This window comes from Gekko japonicus, unplaced genomic scaffold (genome assembly GCF_001447785.1).
Source record: "Gekko japonicus isolate JY-2015 unplaced genomic scaffold, Gekko_japonicus_V1.1 scaffold962, whole genome shotgun sequence".
Taxonomy (NCBI): Eukaryota; Metazoa; Chordata; class Lepidosauria; order Squamata; family Gekkonidae; genus Gekko; species Gekko japonicus.
This window is the reverse complement of record NW_015163116.1, coordinates 161,845-187,516: the sequence shown is the minus strand read 5'-3', so window position 1 is coordinate 187,516 and position 25,672 is coordinate 161,845. Positions and strand designations below refer to the sequence as shown.

Here is a 25,672-nt window from a genome sequence, read left to right as displayed (position 1 = left end):
CAAGTGTAGGAGATGGACATTAAGAAAGGATGGAGCTGTTTCAGAAAGCTAGAAGGGAGTCTGTAAACAGAGCAAAAGGTAGTGTAATGACAAGAGCATCAGACTAGGATTGTGAAGATCCAGGTTCAAGTCTCCTTCACACACATACACTAAGGTTGCCAACCTCCAGATGGTGCCTGGAGGTCTCCCGTTATTATGATTGCTCTCCAGCTGACCTGGAGAAAATGGCTGCTTTGGAAGGTAGAGTGTATGGCATTATATCCTACTGAGGTCCCTCCCCTCCCCAAACCCCACCCTTCCCAGGTCCCACCCCCCAAATCTCCAGGTATTTCCCAACCCAGAACTGCCAACACTAACATACACACACTGACCTATCAAGCTCACTGAGTGACCTTGCACCCGTTTCACTCTCTCAGCCTCACAAAGCATAGGTTAAACTGAAGCAGGGTTGATATTCCAAGAGAGAAAGATAGAGCTGTTTAAAACGTTTTAGAAATATATCCACAGTAACAAAAATCTCATGCAGGGACATGCTGGGATAAAGGTGGTATGTGATAAATTACTTGAAATTCATTACACACAGAATATTAAATAGAAGTGTGTATCTAGCATGGAAAATTGGGTAAGAATGTACATTTTCTCCAGGACTGAGCCTTAGAAGTGTACTCCTCCCCCCCCTCAACTCATGTGTTAACAGAATTTGATGGGGAGGCGGTAAAACAACACTTAGATTTATAAGTGGAGCCCAAATTGAGGATTTTCTCTAATAAGGGACTTCCTCCTTCTCTGCATGTTGTTCCCCAGTGTAACGAGGCAATTGTGCAAAGTGTGGTCACACAGGTTTTTTGCCTCCAGACTTTCTGTTTATAGGGCCAGAGAGAGATTTTTCATGATTATTCCCCTGCATTATTAGTACATTGAGCAAGGGAAGGACTTTGTAAAGTCCAAAAATATCCGACGAATATAGAACTCCCCAATTTTAGTCTTATACTTTGAAATCTGGGAAATGAAAGGCTTTATAACTGAGATCAAAATTTTGGCTGAAGCTGCTTTGGTATCAAAATGTGTATCAAAGACCATTATTCTTGCTGCTACCCAGAGTCTGAAATCTCCTTGGGGGGAAAAATGTTTACTTCCAACATTTCAAATTGAATTCTGAAACTTAAATTTCATTGGTTTACATACACACTGGATCCGTTCCAGTATGGCTTCTGCCTTGGCCATGGGATGGAGATGGTGCTGGTCACCCTGACAGACGATATCGATCTCTGTAGACAGCTGGACTGAGGCAGGTCTGCATTGCTGTTGTTACTCAATCTCACGGCAGCAGTGTGATCTTATGACCCACTGTCTTGCGACGTGTGAGTCCATGGGGTAGCCCTGAAATGGCTTTCTTCATTTCTCCTTGGTTGGGGACAGAGTGTGGTTTCGGGAGAGAGGGTGTTGACTAGGCAGCCCTTAATATGTGGGGTGCCTCAAGGGGAAAGCTATTCAACATCTATATGTGCCCCCTTGCCCAGTTGGTGTGGAATTTCAGGCTGGGGTTCCATCAGTATGCTGATGACACCCAGCTATATCTGTTAATGGACAGCCACCCAGATACCGCCCCACATAATCTGGCTGCAGACTTGGAGGCCACGGTGGGATGGCTTAAAAAGAACTGCCTGAGATTGAACCCAACAATGGCAGACGTTCTGTGGCTGGGGGGGGGGCTTAGTATTGGGGCACAGACTTCCCACCCTTAACGGAGCACCATTGACACTGGTGCAAACCATCAGGAGTTTGGGTGTGGTCCTGGACACCTCCTTATCTATGGAGGCCCACATCATGAATATTGCCAAGCCGGCATCCCCCCCCCCCACTACACCAAGCACAATTGACTCCTTTCTTGTCACACCCCAACCTAGCTGCAGTAATCCATGTGATGGTCACTTGCAGGCTAATTTGCTTTACGCTGTCCTACCTTTGAGACTGACCCGGAAACTCCAACTGATCCAGAATGTGGTGGCATCATTCCTGAAGGAAATGTCACAAACGGCACATATACAACCTGTGCTGTGCCAGCTACACGGGCTTCCAGTGGAATACTGAGTCAGGTTCAAAGTTTTGGTACTGACCTTTAAGGCCTTGAGCAGTCTGGGACCCACGTATCTTTGGGACTGCCTCTTCTGGTATGTTCCCTGGAGAGCATTATGCTCAGCTGAAAACAATTTACTGGTGATCCCTGGCCAAAAAAAATATCCAGCTGTCCTTGATCAGGGCCAGGGCCTTCTCAGCTCTGACTTCAACTTGGTGGAACTCTCTGTCAAACAACATCAGCGCCCTCCCTGCGGGACTTAATGCAATTCCACAGGGCCCGCAAGGCAGAGATGTTCCAACAGGCTTTTGGTTGAGGGCAGCGACAGGCATTAACATTGTTGGCATCTTCCTCTTCCTTTTTTCCTCCTTTCTCTCACTCCCCCTCCCTATCTTGCTTGGGAGGCAGCAACATGGTCCAGAATTAGTCATTAGTAGACTATTAATGCCATCAGGGGATTAATTTTTAAGTTTGTAATATTATATTTATTGTATTTTAATTAGTGATTATGATATATTTATGTATATTTTTACTAATGTAAATTGCCCAGAGCTCTGTGTACTCAGGGATTGGGTGATTCATAAATCTAATGAATGAATGAATGAATATTTGGAATGTGAGATAGTGAATTTTATGTTCCAGTTTTCTTTTGAAATTTGTAGCTTGACCATGGGCCTAGGAAGGAATTTGATACCCTTAAGATTCCTGTGACAGTTTGGAGCTTATGTGCTGAATAACTAGCCTCTTCTGCTTTATCCAGCATTTTTACAGAAAGGAAGTTTGTTGCTTTTCCCATAGCATGATGGCAGAATACATCTTTCTTATGTGGAAAAGTTCTGAGGTTTAGTCTTCAGCATCTGTGCTTACAGGACATCAGATTGCAAAGGCAAAGATTATGTCTGCATTAAATCTTGGACAGTTACTGACACCCCAATTTGACAATGTTAGCCTAGGCTAAGCTTCAGAAACTGGAGACCACAGAGCCAAATCCAGCCTACCAGGTTCCCAGCACAGAGGCAAGAGACTACCTATATTGAGTAATGACTTTGATAACAAGAGCTGTATGCAGCCCCTCTGGAAGATGAGAAAATTCTGCCTCCCCATCTTTAACGTCTCATGTAGCAGTCAGAGAGAGACTAACCATTTTCATTTGTTTCTGGTGCTGTGACTGCAAGTACAGGACAAATGCTCTGTATGCGATCCTCCCGATACATATGATCGGTATTCTCTTTGGCAATCACACATATTGGGAGGATTGCATATAGTGTTGCATGTAACAACTGAGAATGCTGCTAGGAATGGGGGAACCTGGTTTCAAATCCCTGCTCAGTCGCAAAGGTTACTGGGTAATGTCGTCCCAATCATTACCTTTCAGACTAACCTACCCCTCAGGATTGTTGTGAGGATAAATGGGAGAAGGGAAGCCATGCAGATCACTGTGAGGTCCTAGGAGGAAGGGCAGTCAAAAAAAACCCCTGTTACAATACTAAAAACCAGCCCTCTTGTGAAAGTCTTGTGATTCTGATCAAGGGACTAAATAAAGCAATATCTGATTCAAACTGAAGCTGTTTCTTAACCCTTTATTTAGAACAGAGGACTTTTGCATTTCATATTCCACAATGTGTCCTTTGACAAGTCTCCATTTTACTTGGTGTTGTTCCAGCAGATTTAACTGGGCTACTCTACAGAATATGCCATATATTGCATATAAGACTAGAATCAGAGTGCAATGCGAAATTGAAATAGAATCTGACAGTCTTGTAATATTTGCCGTCTGCTTATTAAGCAGTAGTTCAGAGAACTTCAAACACTGCTTCCCATCTTCAAAAATATTAATAAAAGTACTTTGGTTTTCCCCCCTTATTTTGTTTTATTTTGTAGGAAGGGATAATTGCATTCTACGTTCACTATTTTTCAGTTAACGGATTCATTGCTAAAACTGGCTGTACACATACTGGCTTCCTTTATGCAGATTAGTGCAGTAATATCTTCACTTGATTACATTACATTTCAGTCTTATTAGGATCTTAGAACAATTTCATAAGATTGAGAAGCTAATCAGAAGGAAGTAAAGGCATTCATACCTGACAGCTGAGAAATGTTTACTTTTCATAAAGATTCTCAAACTAGTTCTGTTTGCCAATGACAGAGTTTAAGAAGGGCAATGCCACATAGCCCAAGAATGTATGTATTGGCTCCTCTGAATCCCCAGCTTTCATTTAAAAAGTAAATCTCTGGTCCCTTTCATTGCAGAGATATCAGGGGGAAAGCAAAGACTTTTTAAAATGGAAGCTAGTAATTAAAATATCTGATTTTAAGCCCCCCTGTGGCACAGGAAAGCTAGTGTCAGAGCTGAGGCAAGTAAAATAGTGCCAGGAACAGGTGCTGCAAATATGTACACATTCCCATCCATACAACATAAAAATATGCTTTGATTGTAATATTTCAAAAAAGATTTGGGAAAGATTGTAGCATACCAGTGCAAAACCCAGAAAGTAAACAATTAGGGGGACAATGCTGTGTGGATTCTCAAAACAAAAGACAGACAAACAAAATGCTGGTTTCGATGCAAAACTGGAGCAACTCTCTGTGTGGAAGCAGCCAAGGGTTCAAGCTTGAATCCCATTCTGGCCTCAAGATACCAAATAGCCATTAAAGCACTGGGGATCAGGCTAAAAGAAATCCTAAATCTGCTGTTACACTTGTTTAAGATTCTACTCTGTGGAAGTATGTTCTAGAAAATAGGGTGGAAGAGGACTGGAGATGGAACTGGGAACACCAGGGTTGAACTCTGTTGTCTTTCTTTCTCTTTGTACCTATTTATCTCTGTCTTTTATCCCTCCCTTCCTACAAGGAGCTCATGGTCACCTCCTCATTTATCCCAGCAGCAACCTTGTAAAGTAGGTTAATACTGAGAAAGAGACTGACTAGCTTAAAATCTTACAGAAACGTATATGCATAGTAATTAAGATTGGCAGCCTCCAGGTGGGGCCTGGAGGATCTTGCAGAATTCCAGCTGATCTCCAGATGACAGCTATCAGTTCCCCTGGAGGAAATGGCAGCTCTATCACATTACATCCTACTGAGTTTCTTCCCCTCCCCAAACTCTGCTCTTACCCAGCTCCATGCCTAAATCTCCAGGAATTTCTCAACCTGGAGTTGGCAACCCTGGCTGAGTAATAGTAGTTTCTGTGTTTCACTATATTACGAATAAAATGAACATTTTAATGTCTGTTAACATGATTTTAGACATTTGGGTTTGCTCTGGAAAGGGGGAGATGGGGAAGATCCACCTGTACTATGTTCTTTCTGCTTAAGCAAATTATTACACACACACACACATAGAGCATAACAAAGTAAAATCAGTAATGCCTGTGATAGATATCACTGGATAGGTATTATTAACATTACCAAGAAATAAATAAAGGAAAGTCCATTTTAAAAAGCTCTGTTAAGATGTCATCTGCCTTTGATGCTTATATAGTTAGTTAATTTGGACATAATTGTAAATTCATGTAATTTGTTCTCCCAGTCATTACTGGAAGGAATAGATGAAACTTGAGCATAACAGTTTCTTCTCTCTTCATTAAATAAAGCGTAAGACATATTAAATTCACAAGGACCCTCTCTATTTTCAGGTGGCATTTTTAATCCTCCAGAAGAGCTATCTTTATGGGTGAACATCTCAATTTTGTAATAGGCCTCCTGGGCTTATAATTAGGTTTTTCATCCAGATATTAGGTATATCATCCAGACTAAAACCATGTTTTAAGGAAATCAGAATGGGCAATATGCATGAAAAATTCTACCAGCTATGCTATCATCCGGGCTCCCTAAGTAGCAAGAAGCGCAATGGGGGAAAGTGCTCTGTTATTTTCCTGGAATGTTAAGCCCTTCCAATGGAATATTGGCCCATGAGCTTGCAGCATAAACCAACACTGCATGCTCCATTTGAAAACAGTCAGCCCACTGGTGGCTCTGAATATATTCACATACACTGTGCCATATATTCACATACACTGTGCCAGCGAAGCCAAGCCAATTTGCCTGACTTTTGGATGAATCTGTCGATACACAAATGTGCCGAGATCATGCTTTTTATTTACAGAATTATGATGGGTTATTGCCTGTATTCTTTAAAATTGAAAGAAGTGTGAAAACTAACAACCAAGCTTATTGTGGACTGTAGAGGTCATGATAGTTTGCTGCCTGAGAATCTGTGGTCAGGACTCAGAGAGAGGCCTTTGTGGGGTGTTGTTAAAATTGGAGAAATAGCTAGTAGCTAATAAGAACTTTACTGCTGGGAATGGAATCAAGCCTAGTGGGTTGGACCCAACCAACCACCAGTGCAATATATATGTATCTCAGGTAGCAGAGGTGTCAGAAGTATTATCTTGTCATGGTTATATCAGTAGCTTTGGATGGTCTCCCTACAGGATTATGGAAACTGTAATTTAGATCCATGCCCATTTTTGATGGATTAAATCATGTATGGAGAAGCTGAGGGCACCCCTGACTTGAATCATTAACAATTCTTTGACAGAGGGTTACCTCTCAAAATCTTTAAAGGAAGCAATTATTAGACAACTGCTGGAAAAGTTCTCTATGCCAGCGAATTATCCAGTGAGCTATCCTGTCAATTTTGGGGTAAGGTGATAAGATGGTTTTGTGGCAGAGCAAGTCTATGTTTTCTGAATGACGTCTGGCTTGAATCTTTTTCCGGCTTTAGGCCTGGCTTTGGAACTGCTGGCTCTGGTAAACAGAACCAATGCTTCACTTCTGATTTTGTTATATCTGTCAGCGAAGGCTGGCACTGTACATCATGCAATCTTTCTGCATTGCATGGAACATCAGGGTGTTATAGAAGTGGCCTTTAAATGATTTTGATCTTTCCTCTCCAATAGAATGCAGAGTGTGGTGAGGGGAGATATGGAATCAGTCGTCCTAGGATTTGACATGTAGAATACTCCAGGGTCTTCTCTTTTCTCTTATACTGTTTAACATCTGTGCGCAGTCACCTAGAAGAATTATCCAGAGTTTGTATATTTATTGATCTGTTTGTTTGTTTGTTTCCATTTTTATCCCGCCTTGCCACAGAACTGGCTCAAGGCGGCTAACAACATTGATATATAGATGACACACAGCTATATACATCTCTGATTAAGACCCCAGATGTAGCCAAACCAGTTCTGGAGCATTCCTCAAGGCTGTGGTCAAGTGCTAAGGGAGACCTAAGTGAGATGAGATGGATGTGATACTGGGTAGAAAAGCCAATGCTCTGAGAGGCGTAAATTAACCACCATTAGACCGTTGTAGCTACGGTTGGAGTAGATGCAGTTAAGAATCTGGGGTGGCTGAATGTGGCCTTGCATATGGAGAAGCTCATGGGCTAGGAATGCTTTTCTTCATTTACATCTGGCTAGAAAATTGCATTGTGAATACAGCCAACCTATCTGCATTGATTCTTGCTGTTGGAGCCGCAAAGGTTCATTACTGCAGTGCGCTCTGTGTGAAGATGCCTTTGAAGAGGGCTTGGAGATTTCAGCGAGTACAGAATGTAGCTCCCTGGTTACTGATGAGAACTAGCAAATATTACAGAGACCCTGAAACATCTCCATTGGCTCCTGGTTTATTTCTGAGTTTCGTTCCAAGTGCTGGTTTTATTCTTTAAAGCTCTAAACAGTCTCAGCGTGACAGACATGCTTGATCTCCTCCCCCAGTATGAACCCTTGAAGAGTGCTACATTCATTACAATGGGGGGTGCTAACTGTCCTCCTAACAAGGAGGGAGATTAGGATGGTTTCAGCTCACCCTTGGGCTTTTTCAGTGGCATCACCAATCCTTTGGGATGGGCTGCCTAGGAAAACATCAGTTCTGGTGATCTTTAGTGGGGAAAGGATGTAAGTCTGAGTTGTTTTCAAGGAACTTTGGAAACTGAAGGGCTGTGCTGATCATTGGAATCAATTATTGTTGGTTTTGTATCTTTTTGGTATTTGGAATCTGCTTTGTGTGTATGACAGAAATGCAGTATATGTTTAAACTAAATAAAGAAATCTCTCAGTGTTTCTCTTCCCCATCACTCCCAATCCAGCAGTGTACAAGAAGTCACATGGACTGGGGGATGCAGTGAGGAAGGGTGGTAGGACAGAACAGCACAGTTCTGCTTGTGGAAGAGGCAAGAGAAGGCTTTCCCTTCCTCACTGTAGCCCCTGACATACATGGCCTTTTTGTTCACAAAAGTCCCCTGACTCCAAACATCATCTTCCCAGGGGTCAAAAGCGAATCATGGAGAAAATATGCATCTGTTATTGTCTTTCTTTGGCCCCGTTCACACGGAGCATTTGCCACACTAAAGATACGAATGGTAGGTGGGTTTTCTGGGCGTGATCACCCCACAACATCTGGGAATTGTAGTGCACCCGTGGCTAACCCGTGGCTTCGTGCCGAAGATACAGAGTAAAAAACTAGTACTTACGATGTACTAGTTTCCGGAAAACGCGGGGCAAGGGCGGGCGTCTGATTGCGTCCCGTCCTAGTGCCATCGCAAACTGGTTAGGTTTTTTTTTAAGTCTTCACAGGATGCACACAAACGATCATGCGCATGCTCACCTTTTGGTGAGACAAAAAATATTCCCGTTTGCCACGGAAGTGGCTCCTAGCAATTGCTGGTGTGATCGCGCCACGCCGCTTCTTTGCCGTGCTGCAGGATAGCCATGTGATCGGCACCTCATGCCCTAACCACAGGACCTCGACGGCACGTGTGATTGGGCACCCACGCGTTATTTTGTACCGGGGCAAACAGCCACGCTTCCCCTCCCCATTTTCCGGCCAGTGTGACCGGGGCCTTTGTTGATTTGTTGGATATGACCCATTATGGCATAGTGATTTTAGTCTTAGACTAGGACCATGGAGAGCAGTGGTCAGCTCAGCCCATGGAATTCACTGGGTGATCCTTGGTCAGTTGCTTTCTTGCTCGATCTACCTCATGCTGTTATTGTAATGATAAAATGGGGAGAAGCATGTATGACACCCTGAGCTCCCTGGAGGGAAAACAGAGTAAAAATATAACAAGTGCTGGGCCTGTGAGACTCTCAGGGGGAAATCCTGTCTCCTCGCTGATCGCTAAGCCCAGGATGGCTCCAGGCCTCACGTCACCTTTGATCCCAGTGGCAACGGTGGTGGTCTGAGAGCCACTCTGAGCCCCGAGTGACTCCCAGAGTCTGCCACCACTGCGGCCAGGCCTGGAGGAGCTCCCATAATCCACTGCTGCCAAGGCTGGGCCCAAAGCAGCTCCCAGAGTCTGCTGCTGTCTGCTCTTTTATTGGGGGGGGGGGATTTAAGCTTCCCAATGTATTTTGTTAAGATTTCAGATTTAGATATCCATAGATGAGGGCCACATTTCACTATTACATATATAGAAAAATATACTCATTCTCCAATTTTTTAAAGTGGGGCCCACTTCTGAACTTGCTGTGCTATTCAGGACCCATTTCTAAATGCATTGTACTTTTTCTAGCTTGCAAAGATACTCCATGCCTCCTCACGTGCAGGAATCTCACATCAGTTAACACTAAGGAAATTTATACTGAATTAGTATGTGATGGGGTGCATGTTATACTTATTGTGCACCTTATGCAAAGGGAAAGCCAAATTCCCCACTGAAACTACCAGAGCTTCCACTCCTAGCTCAACCTACACCTCTTCCTTCTGGCCTTGTGCCCATCTAGTGAGATAGTCGCGGTCCACTTTGGGATCTTGTACCACAGTTTGAAGTGTACTACATTCTTGGCATCCCTTAGATTTATGGGTTATACGAAGAATATATTTGACTGCTCAGTTAGGTCTCCATTGGCCGCCAGCAGGGGATGGGGGGGTAGGTTTGCCAGATCCAGGTTGGGAAACTCCTGGCGTTTTAGGGATGGAGCCTGGAGAGGGCAGGGACCTCAGTGGGGTACAATACCACAGAGTCCACCTTCCAAAGCATCTGTTGTTTCCAGGAGAACTGATCTCTTTAGTCTGGAGATGAGCTGTAATTCCAGGGGATCCCCAGGTCCTACCTGGAGATTGGCATCCCTATTTACTCTTGTGATCCTGAAGAGAGCACTTTACGTTTGCACACTGTCAGATCAATTGGCTATCTTGTCCATTCTCCTAACCTCTAATTCCCAGTAATGTGTCTTTCAGAAGCAGCATGCTAAAAACAAGCAGTCATGGAGTGATTTATTGCCTCATGTATGATTAAATAGTGTAGAAATAAGCACTATGAAACACACTGGGGGGAAAGCAGCCCTAAATAGAGTCCCCCCCCCCGGTGCAATGTATAGATCACCTTGCCTCATCTGCTGGCACAAACACACTGTCCCCTCCTCTCCTCCACATAATGCCCTTTGCTGGCAGGGAATTGGGGAAACGTGAATTATCATGAAATCAAGGCATGAGATAATTTAGGTCACACATTGTTGTAGGGGAGAAGTTAGATATTGGGCTGCCTTTTCTGAAGACATGTCATTTCTCCCAGAGATGTTTGGGTAGACTGAGGCTGTGTGGTATGCGTTAATGTTCATATATTAACTATTGGAACTGAGTAGATATGCCCTACCAAAGTAGGATCTGCAGGTGACAAAACACACTTCGTTTTTTTAAAAGCTAAGCTTTCTTTCTTTCTGTATTCACAACACTTCTAGGCATCAATGTGGTCAAGAATGACTATTCTAGGACTGATCAGACTCAAGGAAGCAGCCAAGAAGTTTTAGTGGATGCTTAGGCAAAACACAAAATCTAGTACACTAAAACAGTTGTGAAATAGAATCTTGGCTGCCATATTGTTTTCCCCCTCCATTTGCTATAATTGCTTTTCCTAAGATCTTCACATGTGGTATTTCTGTAACAGTCCTCTCAGTTATAGTGTTATTATCATCCCTGTATTGGGGGGAAGATACTATGTTGGGCTCTGGCGTTTCTGACTGTGTCTTTACTTATCACATTTGGATTCCACCTTTCCTCCAAGGAGTTGAAGGTGGCATAAACGAGTCTTCCCTCCTCTACTTGATCCTCACAACAGGTAGTTTAGTCTGAGAAGGACTGACTGGCGCAAGATCAGCCTCAGAGTTTCATCAATAAGTAGAAATTTGAACCCTGATCCTAATCCTACCTTGTAACCACTACACGACACTGCCTTTCAACCTGTCTTATACTCTTAGACCTAGGAACTTCCTTAAGGAAGTTATTGCTACAAGGATCTCTTGGGAGGCAGCCTCTGCAGGCCACCGTACTGTGCTGTTTCTGCCTTAGATTTCTCAGTATATTACAGAGGAGGATTTAAGAATGCAATGTCTTGTTTAAAGGCTCAGGCAGACCAGACTAAGAAGATATATCTTGTTCTATCCATAAAAGGCAAGTTGCAGGCTTATGCAACATTTTAAAGGGGGGAAATGAATGTTTTAAAGTAAACATCTCTCTCTTAAAATGTTAATAACAAAACATGAAGCCTAGGTTCAAATAGTGAAATTGAGTGAAGGTTGAAGGGGTTACCACCACTTCTCTCCCTGCACGAACCCAGAGCAAATTGAGGCTGCATGAGCCTGCCGTTTGCATTGTAAGGAGCAAAAGATCTTCATTTTATCCATTTGAGCACCAAATGCAGCCTAATAGGTTCGTAACTGAGCTGAGATTTCAAGCGAGCTCTTCCATGCTTTCATGCTCGTGCTACACCAGCTATCGTTATGAAGATAAATGCAGCAGGATATTATACGCCCTAATTCTTATCGTTAACACTACTTGAATAAATGTATAAAAGGATGGTATTATAGTAACAGCAGTAGCAACTTGCAAGGGAAATGGCTCAGTCTTCACAGTATTCATCTCAAGGACAAACTTAAAAACAGACATGTTGGCCAATTCTCTCTGCAGCCAAGAAACATCAGGAGCAAAGAAACCTCAATCTCTCTCTCTTTCCTCTGCTACATTTCATTCTGTTTATTTCTTTTGTTCAACAGACTGGAAAGACTATGATGGCAGAGAGCCTCGGCACAGGGGACAGATTGAAGCTCTGGAACGCTTACTGCAGCAGGTTAGAGCGTCTCATCAGAGTTGCCGAGGTAAGGATAAAGTATCCGTGTGGTAAGGCACTGGGCGAAGCCTCTGTGGCGCCTGTAATTTTAGCAGCTTTCTATCTGGGTCATACCTTCCCATTCATCAGGGAAAGCAAGATATTAATATTGGTCCATCTGGAATCACTTTAGCAGGCTATCTCACTCCCGTCTCTCAGCAAACATTTGAAAACAAGCTTTCTCCACAGCACTCTTCTCTTTCCTTGTCCCATGCACTCTTTTAAACTGTTTCACTTGAAAATCATTCGACACGTACCTTTCCAACCCCATTAAAAGCCTTTCAAACGTATATTTGTAGGTACAGTCATCCAGAGCTAGCTGTGGACTTTGGGGCTTGAGGCTTGGTCTCTTTCACTGCTAGATATGGTTGGAAAAGATGAGAAGAGGCTGGATTTTATCAGTTTTTCTGCTGGCAAAAGGGAGAAGAGAGTCACCTTTGGACCACTGCAAAGGCTATGCTGGTGACCTGGGTGTGCAAAAGCCATTCTGGATGTAGAGCTGCTGTGAGGACACAAATAGGGGAAGAAGAGAAGAGATTGGATTTATACCCCACCCATCACTTGGAGTCTAAAAGCAGTTTACAATCTCTTTTTCCCTTCCCATCCCCACAACAGACACCCTGTGAGGTAGGTGGGGCTGAGAGAGCTCTTTTGAGGACTGCTCTTGAGAGAACAGCTCTGAGAGAATTTGTGACTGACCCAAGGTCACACCAGCAGCTGCATATGGAGGTGTGGGGAATCAAACCCAGTTCTCCCAGATGAGAGCCTGTGCTCCTAACCACTACACCAAACTGGGAGATTGAGCAGAAATGTTGGTAGAATCCAACCCAATGCCTGGGCCATAGGGTGGGGCTTGTGGGTATACTTTTCCTACATGCTCACACACACACGTACACACACACATGCATGCACACACGCGAACGCACACATACACACAGAGTTGTTTTTTCACCAAGCCAAGAATTTTTAAAAGCCGGTTTAATTGTTTACATGCTAAAGAATGTTTAAAGAATACCTTATTTTTAGAATAAAAACATGTCTGTTTTTTTTAAAAAAATAGTGGCTTTTCCTATCCTTAGTGGTATTGCCCTGAATTTTACCTATGTTTCCTACCCTGTTTTGTCCATTCGTATATGTTCTCTTGTAAGGGAACTCCTACTCTTGCCATCCTATTACCTTCAATTGCTCTTATAATTCAGAGGATGACAGAACCATCATGTGCTTAACCTCCACATTCAGAGGCAGGAAGCTTCTGAATCCCAGAGCCAGGCAGCAACATCAGGGGGAGGCCTCGGCCTCTATGCCCTGTTGTTGGCTCGCCAGAGTAACTGGTTGGCCACAGCGTGAGGCAGGATGCTGGACTAGATGGACCTCTGGTCTGATCTAGCAGGGTTCTACTTATGTTCTTGAGAGCAATCCTAAGTAGGTCTACTGAGAGCACAACTAGATGTGACAGTGTCCCCGAGTTCACCATGGGGACACCTCTGCCATTTGGTGGATGAAATTCCTTTCATTTACTAAAACCATAGGGGTCCATTCCTGGTCAGGATCATAACATGGGGACAGGAGGGGCACCTGTTTCCCCCCCCACACACACCATTTCCAACAGCCCAAATTCTGGGGGTTTGGGATCCTCAAAATACTGTGAGGGGGAACAGGACCCCTTCCTCCCCCTGTACCATGGTCCTGATCAGGAATGGGCCTCCATGGCTTTTGTAAACAAAGATCCCTACCCTAAAATGGTGGAGGTATCCCATGGTGAACTCAAGAACCATGTGACGTCTAGTAGGGATATGAGGATCTGACTCAAATAGATAATGGTAATTACACAGATATTTGGGGGCAGAGATAGGATTGTAGTGTTTCTGTTGGTTATAATGAAATGATTGGTGCCCATGTTTTTGCTTTTAAATCCATCTGGAAAAGTAAACCTCCAATACACACAACCTAACAAAGAAGGGAAGCTATCGCCCTGGACATCAGAGGCATTAATGTACAAAGTCTTTTCCTGTAACATCGCGTAACTACATCCAGTCTCAGAAAATCTGACACTAGGAGAAGGGGCTTCCAGCAGGGTGGACACTAATATATCCAGGTAGCAATTCTTATTTAATATATTTATAGAGCTGTGACTCATGTGTAAGATTCCAGCTGGTAACATGGATGGAAGTTCATAAACCCATGTGTGTACACTATCAGGGAAGAGGTTGGCAGTGATCAGTCGTAAGCACTACAACTTTATGGCACTTCTCTGGGCCTGTTGTTGTTGTTCAATCGCACAGTCGAGTCCGACTCTTCGCGACCCCATGGACTAGCCAGGCCCTCCTGACTTCCGCCATCCTTTGAAGTTTGCTCAATTTCATGTTCGTTGCATCGATGACACTGTCTAACCATCTCATCCTTTGCCGTCCCCGTCTTCTTTGACCTTCAGTCTTTCCCAGCATCAGGGTCTTCTCCAGTGAGTGCTCCCTTCTCATTTGGTGGCCAAAGTATTTGAGCTTCAGTTTCATTATCTGGCCTTCCAGGGAACAGTCAGGGTTGATTTCTTTTAGGATTGACTGATTTGATCTTCTTGCAGTCCAAGGGACTCTCAAGAGTCTTCTCCAGCACCATAGTTCAAAAGAATCTGTTCTTCGGCGCTCAGCCTGGCCAATACCCAATTTCATCCACTACTGATGCTGCCCATGGATCATTTAATAAGACATTTCTGTCCTGTACTCTCAACGCAAAAGCTCCCAAGGCAGCTTCCCATCAAAATAATTAAAATACTATAAAATGGCAACAAACAGCAGACTAATAAAAGGGTTCCAGGGCTGATTTCTGGTTTTACTATATATAAAATATGGACAATAGAACATCAGGGTCCAAATCTCTACTGCAGAACCACAAAAGGCACCATAAAAGATTATCATTAAAAGTCCAGTGCTATGAAATCATTAAAATTAGCAAAATACATAGTAAAATCAAAAGTAACAACTGAAGTGAAACTGGAACAGAAAAAGAAATCAGTAAAATCAGAATATAAAAGCAATGGAATCAGCAAACAGCCTGGGAAAATAAGAATGTTTTGTCTAGTGCCTAAGATTCAATAAGCTTGGTGAAGACTGAACAGCTGAGTGGAGGTAAATTGCAAGGTGAGGCACCACAGCCAAGGATGTCCTTTTCCTGGTCTCCATCCACTTTAATTCTGATGGTAGGAGCACACAGAACAGAGCATGCGTAAAAGATCTTACTTGCTGTGTAGGTCCATTAAAAAAAACTGGCTATCTTTTAAGTAACAGACTTCTTCCGTATTTAAAGATCAGAATCAACCCTTGGATTGTGCTAGGAAATTATTTGGTAGCCGGGGATATTCTTTCAGATCAGGACAGATATGTGCACAATACTTCAAGGGCAGGCAACCCCCTACATGTATTCCAAATATTTATTTACTTCATGTATACCCCGCCTTTCTCCCCAAATCGGGACCCAAAGCGGCATACTTCATTCTCCTCTCCTCCATTTTATCCTCACAACAGCCCTGTGAGGGTGAGGTAGGTTAGACTGAAGATGTACGACTGGTCCAAGGTCACCCAGCAGAGCGGGGATTTGAACTTGGGTCTCCCAAATCCTGGTTTGATACAGCAGACTGTTTGGCTTGGTGAGGCAGCACCTTTGCTCCGTCCAAAAAGCAGTAGTGTAGTTGAGCCAGATCAGGACAGACCTTCCAAAGCTCTGGAACATTTTTTCAGTACCTAGAACTGTGATGTCATCACCTGAAGCTTATTCTGACCCCCACCTCCAGTGACTGCCAGTAGCCTTGCCGGAGCACTGGGTGTTGTACTGTGCAGGCTGGCTAAGGAGGCTGCGGGCTGCTTCTCTAACGGGCTGGACTTGCCACCACCGTGCTCCTCCTTCCAATGGAACCATCTCTGTGTCTGGCAGAACACTCATTTCTTCCCTTTTGTTTGCCGGCACACAAACATCTTCACAGGTAGATGTTGTGTTTCATTTGGCACTCGGGCCAAAAAAGTTGCCTTCCCCCACTATAGCTCATTCCAGCCAACAGTCTCACTGCTGTTCGTTACAACTTTTCGGCTGCTGCCAAGGGGAAGGTGCTATGAATGGAGTAAGTTCCAACTTTGTAATGAGAAATAAGCACCCTAGCCAGGGTGAAAAACAAAATTGCTGCATTTTTGAATGCCACCACCCCAGGCTTGGAATGAATTTAAATCTTAGCTCTGCACTCCAATTCCAATAACCTCCACTCTTTATTCTGAGAAACAGACTGCGCCTTTGATAGTATGAGAAGCAGAGCAGTGGCTTGAGAGACTTTTAAAAGCTTTTTAAAGCTCCTGTTCTGTATGAGCTGTTGAAATGTGATTTTTTTAAAATTAAAAATTCCAGAAAATACGATCCCTTGTAGAAATTATGGCTTCATGGCAAAGCAGCTAGGTTTTCCTTGCAACAGCAGAGGAGGAGGAATCAATCTGTCATTCAGTTTTGATTGTCTTCTATTTCTGTTTCATCCATCACAATGCCAAATTGAATAAAATAATTTACGTTCATGTTTATGAGGTCAAAAAAACCCTGGCAGATTCTGGATGAAGAAACCTTGAGTCTTTGTGTAGAAATACACAGCAATTATGACTATCAAGGATCTGCCACGCTCCCTTCTTATAACCATGGCAACACATACAATGTGAAAGTGCCCTTTGGAAAGGCAAAGAGGCACTGCATAAAAAGGACCGTTTTTGTCTAATTAAGGCCCATATAAATATTATAGTTTATAGTGCATTTTCAGAGTGGAGTCGCAGATATTACTCTTGACATTAACTACTGTTTTCATAAGCAACTACCCATGATGGACTTCAGCTAAATATTCTTCTTTGGTCCTCTTTATGATTTTTCTTTTACACCTATTACAGCCGTACACAAACTTTTCCAGAGGTGTCTGTGTGAGATTATTGTACAATCATGGAGTTTGATCTCTGAAGTGTGATCTCTGAAGTAAAATTTAACATCCTGTAAACAGATACTTGTGTTATAATCAGGGGTCATTTCGTAGAAAAAGAGCTAGGGGGACTCATTAGCATAACTCATTAGCATATGCCACACCCCCTGACATCACCGGAAGTGTGTCCTCCCCACAGCCGGCGGCGACCTCCAGTGGGCACCATCAGGGAGCTCCAGGCCCCGCCCTCCCGCACCTCACCCGGGGGGATGGCGTCCCCCCGTGCCCCCCCCAAATGACCCCTGGTTATAATGAAGCAGTGGCACATGAGGATGTGAGATAGCTGTGGAACTAGCGGGTGATGATAAGGGCATCTGGTCCAAGGGTGGGAACACCAATTGGGTATCAAACATTGACAGTTATTTAACAATGCAGAATGATAATATCCCTAGAGTGGAAGAAGTGAGCATATTTTCATGATGTAGACAAAAAGTCAAGAACCAAAGATGGCTTAAGATGGAATGACACATTACCTCAGCAAAGGTAACATATTCATTAACTTGTGTTTACTCAGGTGACATGAAGTAGCCAAAGAGATTTATAGAGAAGAACTGGTGAGCTGGAGAAGATGCTTACCTTTCTTTCCTCTTGTCAATTCTCACCACACACGAACACACAAAGGCCATTTTCTCTTTACACGGAGCTTGTATCTACTGAGGGAGAGGGAATAAATGGTATATAGGGGTATTTGTATGGAAGAAATCAGGATCCCTTCAACACATGCATGTAGTACCTATCAAAAGGCAGGGGAGGACACAAATGTGCTCAGGACATCTTATAGTGATAGTAATACCCAGTCTGAATGAGAGAGAAGGAGGGGAAACACCCAAGCAACAGAGGAGCCACTGAGAGCAAAGCTCCACCAGCCAATAGAATCTGTGGGTCAGGAAGCAGGAGACAGTTGAGTTTGGTCAGTGCAAAAATGTTAAAGTCTGCTCAGAAAGGTCCCCATCCCAGAACACGTAGAATTAAAAAACTCAAACTTCACATCTCTATGTTCACTGTTTATATGCACCTTATTGTGTGTGTGTGTGTGTCTTTTCCAAAACTGTTCAGTTTTTTAGAAGGAAATGTTATTATCTTTGTCAGGTTTACCTCAGCCCTCACTTATTGGCGTTGGCTTGTGTGGGTTTTATACCCAGGCTCAGTTCTATATTTGTGTTTACAATAAAGTCAATAGAATAAAATAGTCTTTATAAATTTGATAATTTGTATCCATGGAATGCCTCCCCCAATGTTCAATTACTATGCCAGTGGTTCTGGGGGGGGAATGGAGCAACTGAGCCCAGGCTTGCCTTTGCAGCAAGGCACCACAGTCCTCAACAAATTGTTCCTCTACCTACAAGAGCTTTACTTTTTTACTTGAAGTATGCACACACACACACACACCTTACCGCTAGCTCTGCACTGAATTTTCACAAGATTCTTATTTCAGCATTAAAAAGGGTATTTCGAAGAGCATGCCCATGAGTGTGACACTTTTGCCTTTTTCCGTACACTCCCTTGAAAAGATCAGTGTAATGGTGAGTGGGTTTTCAGGTTGCCAACTCTGGGTTGGGAAATTCCTGGAAATTTTGGGGCAGTGCCTGGAGAGGCCAGAGTTTGGGGAGGGGAGGGAGCTCAGCAAGCATGTGACACTATTCAGTGCTCTCGCCAAAGCTTCCATTTTCTCTAGGGGAACTGATCTCTGCAGTCTGGGGATAAGTTGGCAACCTTAGTGAGTTGCCGGGGGGGGGGGTTGTTAATTTGATCCCCTGAAGCCAGAGGCCTCTGTTTTTCACAAGCTCTCACCCCAGTGGGTAGGTTGTGAAGCATGGACGGCTTCAAAAGGGAATTAGATAAGCATATGGAGCAGAGGTCCATCAGTGGCTATTAGCCACAAGGTATAGCTAGGGGCTCTGGGGCAAGTGATGCTCTGTCTTCTTGGTGCTTGGGGGGGGGTCAACAGTGGGAGGGCTTCTAATGTCCTGGCCCCACTGCTGGACCTCCTGATGGCACTGGTATTTCTGGCCACTGTGTGACACAGAGTGTTGGACTGGATGGGCCTTTGGCCTGATCCAACATTGGCGTCTCTTATGTTCTTATGTTCTTAAGACCCAAACTCCAAACTCCAAAATTACCAAAATTTGTGTTAGGGGGTATGAGCTTTTGTACATCACTGCTCACTTCTTCAGATATCTGAAAAAGTGAGCAGTGACTCACAAAAGCTCACACCCTACTACAAATTTTGTTAGTTTTTAAGGTGCTACTAGACTCTTACTCTTTTCTACTGCGACAGACAGACTAACATGGCAACCCATCTTGATCAAACTCCAAAACGTTACTGATAGGAATTAAATGGTTTCATGGCTACCTATCCAAAAATCTAGGAAGGTTGAAGAGGCAGGACTATCACAGGTTGTGAGCCTCTCAACCCTCAACCTCCTGAGAATTAGGGGAAGGGGAGGGGAGGGTGAGGACAGGCCTTTGGAGGCCTTAAGACATTCTCAAAGCAGGAGGACCTCAAGCTGAAAAGGCTGCTTTTGGCCTGCAAAGAAAAGCTGCTACCAAATTTAAAATGCTATCAAAGCCTGCCTTCTATCTGCACTTTTATACATTTCCATATGGCAGGGGTGGTACCATGGTGGCACCTCACTCCTCAGAGAAGCAGGCATGACTTAATTTCCCCCTCATTCATTGTTTACTTTGGCATCTGGGGGACTGCAAAACCCCACATCCATAACATCTTCCCAGTATCCCAAAACAACATGTTGGTCCGAGCTCTTGTTATCAGTCATGAGACTGGTGTTTTTCTGTGTCTTGGGGACTTTGTGCTTTCTCAGCAATCAGCAGTGCATTATGGGGACTTCCAGTGATGACTTTCAGTCTAGAGTTCAAGGAACAGTACTCCTGTATAGCATGATTGTGCATATAAACAGTCGGGGGGGGGTGGGTCTGTTTCTTTATGTGTGAAACTCAGTCCTGTGCAATCTGGTTCTTATGGCATCTCAGCAGCTGCTTATCTTAACAAACCGCGCATGTCCGAGCATGCGCAGGTCGGCTCAGAGCCGGGGACGCGCCGGAGCATCCTTGCACCGGCGATCATACACCCGGTTTGCGGCGCGGCAGGGAGATGAACCACCTCGGTAGGTGGTTCCTCCTTGAGCCGCATCATCGAGGGAATGGGCCAGTTCGGGGGCAGAAGCACCACGCTTCCCAGATGTTGTGGTGTGATCGCGCTGGTTTGATCCGCCCCCGAACTGTCCCGCTACTGGGCCAAATCCCCTCGTGTGAACGGGGCCTTAGCTGGCAACCTGGATATTCCAACTGACACACCAGATTCTGGGCTCCTTTAGCTGAATCCGCAAATTTTCTCAAAGCCATTAGAACAATCACACAAAATAAGTACAAAAAACCAGTAACCCATGCTTCTCTTTACCCCATATTATCAGTTAGAACCAGACATCATTGGGGCCGTCTGGTGGGACAGGTCTTTCTTTGTGATGTAAAAAGCCATTTAGACAAGCTTTAGACAACTTGCCCCCCATAATAAGAGCTTTCTCTCAATACTGAGGCTGTGGTCAGACATGCCATTTGGTGTGGAGGGGAAGCGAGCCTATTTCCCCCAGTCAAAATTGACACAGCATTGTCTGATCACACATCCTTTGTAGCTCTGGGCTCAGCCCATCACTGCCCAATCAGACGACTCATTCAGGCAAGTGAGTTTTTTCCTTTTGTTTCCCATGCGCATAAACAAGGAATTGCACCTCCACACTGAGGGTTCCCTATGGAGTATGTGGTTATGTGCATACTGCCAAGCGAGGGGGAAAAAACAGCACAGAGTTGGGATGGAATGAGCAGACCATCCCAACAGCATGAGAGCATGCTTTGAGTGATTAGACAGGGGAAAGTCCGACCATAGCCCGTCGGCAAGCATCAGGACCAGACTTTCCCCGGTGTCTTTTAACTCAGCTTCCGTGGCGGGGAGCACAGGGTGCTGACGGCTGTGGGACCTTTCCCAGATGTTGCTGTCTGATCATGCCCTTTAGATCCATCAGGCATTTGCAGCTGAGTCAAATTTAAAGGCACGTCTGACCACGGCCTGAGAGGTGCTTTCCCAGAGTTTAGACTAGAGCTACTTGTGGTTCCTCATGAAGTGCACAACAAACACTTGGTTCTGTATCATTGCAGTCTCAGCAAAAGTCACAATTTCTGATGGCAAACTACACAGAGCCAATGTCCTAAATCGATTTTGTTCAAAGATGGAGGCTGTAACCGGGTTAATCCAGGGCAATAAGGTACCAGATTAACAATTTTTGCAAAACCTATATACAACCTTTTTGGCAATCTCATTAGGGACATTTATGTGTCCTTACTTATACCACAGACTTACAGTGCAATCCTATAAATATGTTCCTGGGAGTAAGCCCACTGAATATAACTGACTACGATTCTCAGTAGAGCTGTTTATGACTGCTGGTCTCTTAAACTGATTTTTCCCTGTCCCAGGGAATGCTGGGAGTTGTCGTTCAGTCAGAAGGGCTAGGAATCTCTAACAGGATTTTTTAGGGCTGCCAAATCCCCCTGGGAGGCGGATTTCCCCCGCTTTGGAGGCCCGATTTCCGCCCCCGCGGAATTGGGCCCTGGGGGAAACCCCACCCCCGCGTGCACGTCACAGGGAAGTGACGTCATGATGCCGGGCACGCTGGGGGCGGGGCACGGCCATTTGAGGGGAAAACACGCGCCGGGAGCAAATCCAAAGTCCCCCGCCGGCAGGTAAGTCCAGACTTGGCAACCCTAGGATTTTTAGCCCTCTTACCAAAGTACAATTCCCAGGATAACTTGGATAGCCCCAAGTTAAGAAATGACATAGAATTATAATCTAGATATCCCCTAGAAAAAGGTAGCAAAAACCATTGTTGCAAAGAAAACCTTGAAGATCTTTGTGTGCTAATCATATTAAAGAGTGCTTGCAAACAGAGCCACTGTTGCTTTTGAACATGCTTTGTAACATGATGGTATCTCCAAACAGAAAGTTTCACTTTCATGTATTTGATATTCTGGGGAAAATTCCTGATGACTGCAAAAAACAAAGTCTGCTATTTGTCTTCCTAATAAACACAAACAGGTTACTACAGTGGCAGATTCCTTGTCATTGTATGAGTCTAAGATCTCAGGAATTTTTTCCTCTCCTATGATCATTCATTCTAAATAAATTCTTTGTAGTGAAACATATGGTCATGATGATCTAAGGTAACAGAGAAACCAAAACTTTTCATTGTAATACTTGCCCTTTGTTTTCTTTTGGTGGCACTTGTCCAGCAAAATACTGAATGACTAAATCCAAAGTTAATCCTTAAAAATGTTTGAACAGTAATTTGATATGTGATCCCTGGAACCAACTCTTACCTCATTTGGCAAAGGGCAGAGGTTCTTATTTTGGACTGCAGCCAACATCAAGGCAAGGTTGGAACAGAGGCTGAGCGTGAACACAGGGGTCTATTCTCATGTCCTTTTCTGGGTATAAGAACCACAGAGCTTAGTGAATACCAATTTCATGCTGAGAAGTCTTTTGCAGATTGACTTTTTGCATGCTGTAGTTGCAATTGGATGTGAGCAAATCTCTTACACATCCATTTCTTTGTACAGTGACAGGATTCTCATCAGATTCAGTGCACTGATTAACATATGCCAGAGGAGGTCCCTCCCAATCCCCTCACAAAGAAATACCAACCACGTTTCTCAACACCTTGCCAAGCCACACCCTGAAATGCCAACTTTCAAATATCTGCAAAAGGGATGCATCTGTTTTAATACTTGAGTATTTTTCCCCTGAATAAAAGTGCAAGACATCCCAGTTAATATTTTATCTTGGTTTCTCACCATCCCTTCTGCCCAGTGAGTCCAGATTCTGGACGGAGAGTGAGGCCATGTTTTCTAAATGGCAGTGATGCTTCTGATATCTTCCCTCACTTGTCAGCTGAAACACAGACAGCATATTAGAAGATCCTCATATCAAATCTGCACAGGACTTCTAGGCATGAAACTGGTGTTCACTAAGCTCTGTGGTTCTGATACAGTTTTCACTCAGGATGCGTAACTGGCAATGCATCAGTAGAGAGATGGTGGTCTTTGGGGCATTGCTGCTTCAAAGCACACAGAGCGGTGAATGCATCCAGCACAGTGACTTAACTTTTCTAGGTGTACTTCAGCTTCATTTGTGGTACACTAGTGTACCCCGGCACACAGTCTGAGAATCACTGATATAGGGTGGCAGAAAATTTACTGTCCCACATCTAGACTGTGGAATAAGATAAGACAGGAAGACTGGTGGGGGGTGGGGTTCTATCCCAGGAAATAAACTCAGGCAAAGCCTGTGCTCCACTTCAAGCTGCATCGTACGATAGTGCTGTATACTGGGACAGGTCTATAATGAGACCAGCAAATGACCCCCTGTGTCATTTTTGCCACATAGTGAAAACTTCTGCATAAGCTGACCACTATCTGCTAGAATCCCTTCCCTTCTTCACTCTGTTACCCATACTGAACTCACAGAATTAGCTTCCAGAAAGGAATAATGCGAGACTTTGTATACCGGGGTGGATCTTGGTAGGAGCACCCCAAGATAAAATTATGAACAAAGGGACTGAGAGTGATTGCAAACATAAATAACTGTATGGCATGCAGAATAAAATAAAAAGAAATAAAAATGTGAAGAACCTACACTAAGCACCTAAGAACTGATTCCCTAAGCAATCACACATGCACGCACACACAGCCCAACAAGAGGGCACACTTTTTAAAAGGAAGGGACAAAATTCACCAAAAAACGACACCATGCTACATTTTTTTTGCTACATAGTGAAAACTTCTGCATAAGCAGACCTTACCTTCCATAAATCCCTTCCCCTTCTTCACACCTTCCATTACTTGCATTTGTTTTTATTCACTGTGACAGCAAAGAAATATTTACATTGGCTGCAAAAATTCTTCCTAACTTCTCGAAATGTCTTTGTTTTATCTAACTATGGTCCTGGTCACACGGGCCGGAAAATACGGGGGGGAAACATGGCTGTTTGCCCCTGACCAAAGTAACGCGCGGCAGCCCGATCACATGTCCCGTTGAGGTCCCGTGGTTAGGCCGTTAGGTGCTGATCACATGACTATCCTGCAGCACAGCAAAGAAGCGGCGCAGTGTGATCACACCGGCAATCGCTAGGTGCTGCTTCCGTGGCAAACGGGATTTCTTCCCCACACCAAAGTTTGCACATGCGCATGATTATTTGTGCACATCCTGTGGAGTCTTACAAAAAGAATAACCCGGTGTGCAATGGGACATGGACAGGCACCAGATGCCATGGGAGTCAAGCGGAAACGTGATCAGACGCCCGCCCTTGCCCCACGTTTTCCAGAAACTAGTACATCGTATGTGGTAGTTTTTTACTCCGCATCTTCAGCGAGAAGCCACGGGTTAGCCACAGGTGTACTACGCTTCCCAGGTGTTGTGGTGTGATCACGCACTAAAAATCCGCCTATCATCTGTGTCTTCAGCTGTGGTGTGATCACGCACTAAAAATCCGCCATGGCTCTTCGCTAAACATGGCCTTCATTTAATACGGAATAAAAAAAGACAAAGTTGCAATTGACACTACCGTTATTATAACAACGAAACAAAATTAACATTTTTTATTCTGTACCTGGTTGAGAGGAAAGGAAGTCTATATGGTATAGCCCAATCTCATCAAATCTCAGAAGCTAAGCAGAGTCAGCACTTGGAAGGCAGACCACCAAGGAATGCAGAGGAAGGCAGTGGCAGATCACCTCTGCCTTGAAAGCCCCTTGCTGGGGTCACCATAAGTTGGCTGCAACTTGATGGCACTTTACACACACATACACACACCTGGTAGAGAGTGTCACCTCTGAATGCTGCCCACCTTCCATGGGTTGCCAAAAGCAAACTCTCTGAACTGAAATATGTGAAACACTCAACACATGCTGAGTCACGGGTGCACAACTGGACTCGCAGTCAGATGTACACAGGGGAACTCACCTTAAACAGCATTCATTCACTCAGCACTGCAAGAGAGCTCTCCAAGGGGGGAGAAGGAGTTTCCAATTTCACTCCCACCTCACTTTTTCCAGGCCAAAGGGCTGTAGGCGGGCTTCGCACCTGTTTTCTGTGGCTCCATATATCCTTCCTATAGCACGTGGAACCAGAGAAAAGGGGTGAAAAGCCTCCCCCCACCCATGCCACCATCACAGCAGGGGAAAGCAGGGTAGAAGAGAAACTGGAAGCTTGCCCCCCCCCCATCAGTTTCTCTCTTTTTAAGGTGAGTTCCTCCAAGGTACATCTGACTGCATGTCAAGTAGCTCACCCATGATCCAGTATGTGCTTGGTGTTTCATGTATTTTGGCCCTCTGTTAACTGTGTAACTGCCTGCCTTTCTTGTCTTGACAAATAACTGCTCTGTAATGCCTTCTCGAGATACCAAATATCTGTCTCTGTCTATTCTGC

At 44.3% G+C, this 25,672-nt stretch overlaps 1 protein-coding gene across 1 annotated transcript in view; it reads left to right on the top strand.

Annotated features, from left to right (window-relative positions):
• ANKFN1 (ankyrin repeat and fibronectin type III domain containing 1) overlaps positions 1–25,672 on the top strand; it is a 168,621-nt gene that overhangs the window by 73,569 nt on the left and 69,380 nt on the right. The window contains exon 7 of the mRNA XM_015406849.1: positions 12,073–12,174. Within this exon, the coding sequence (XP_015262335.1) occupies positions 12,073–12,174 (102 nt within the window). The remainder of the gene's footprint in view (positions 1–12,072; positions 12,175–25,672) is intronic.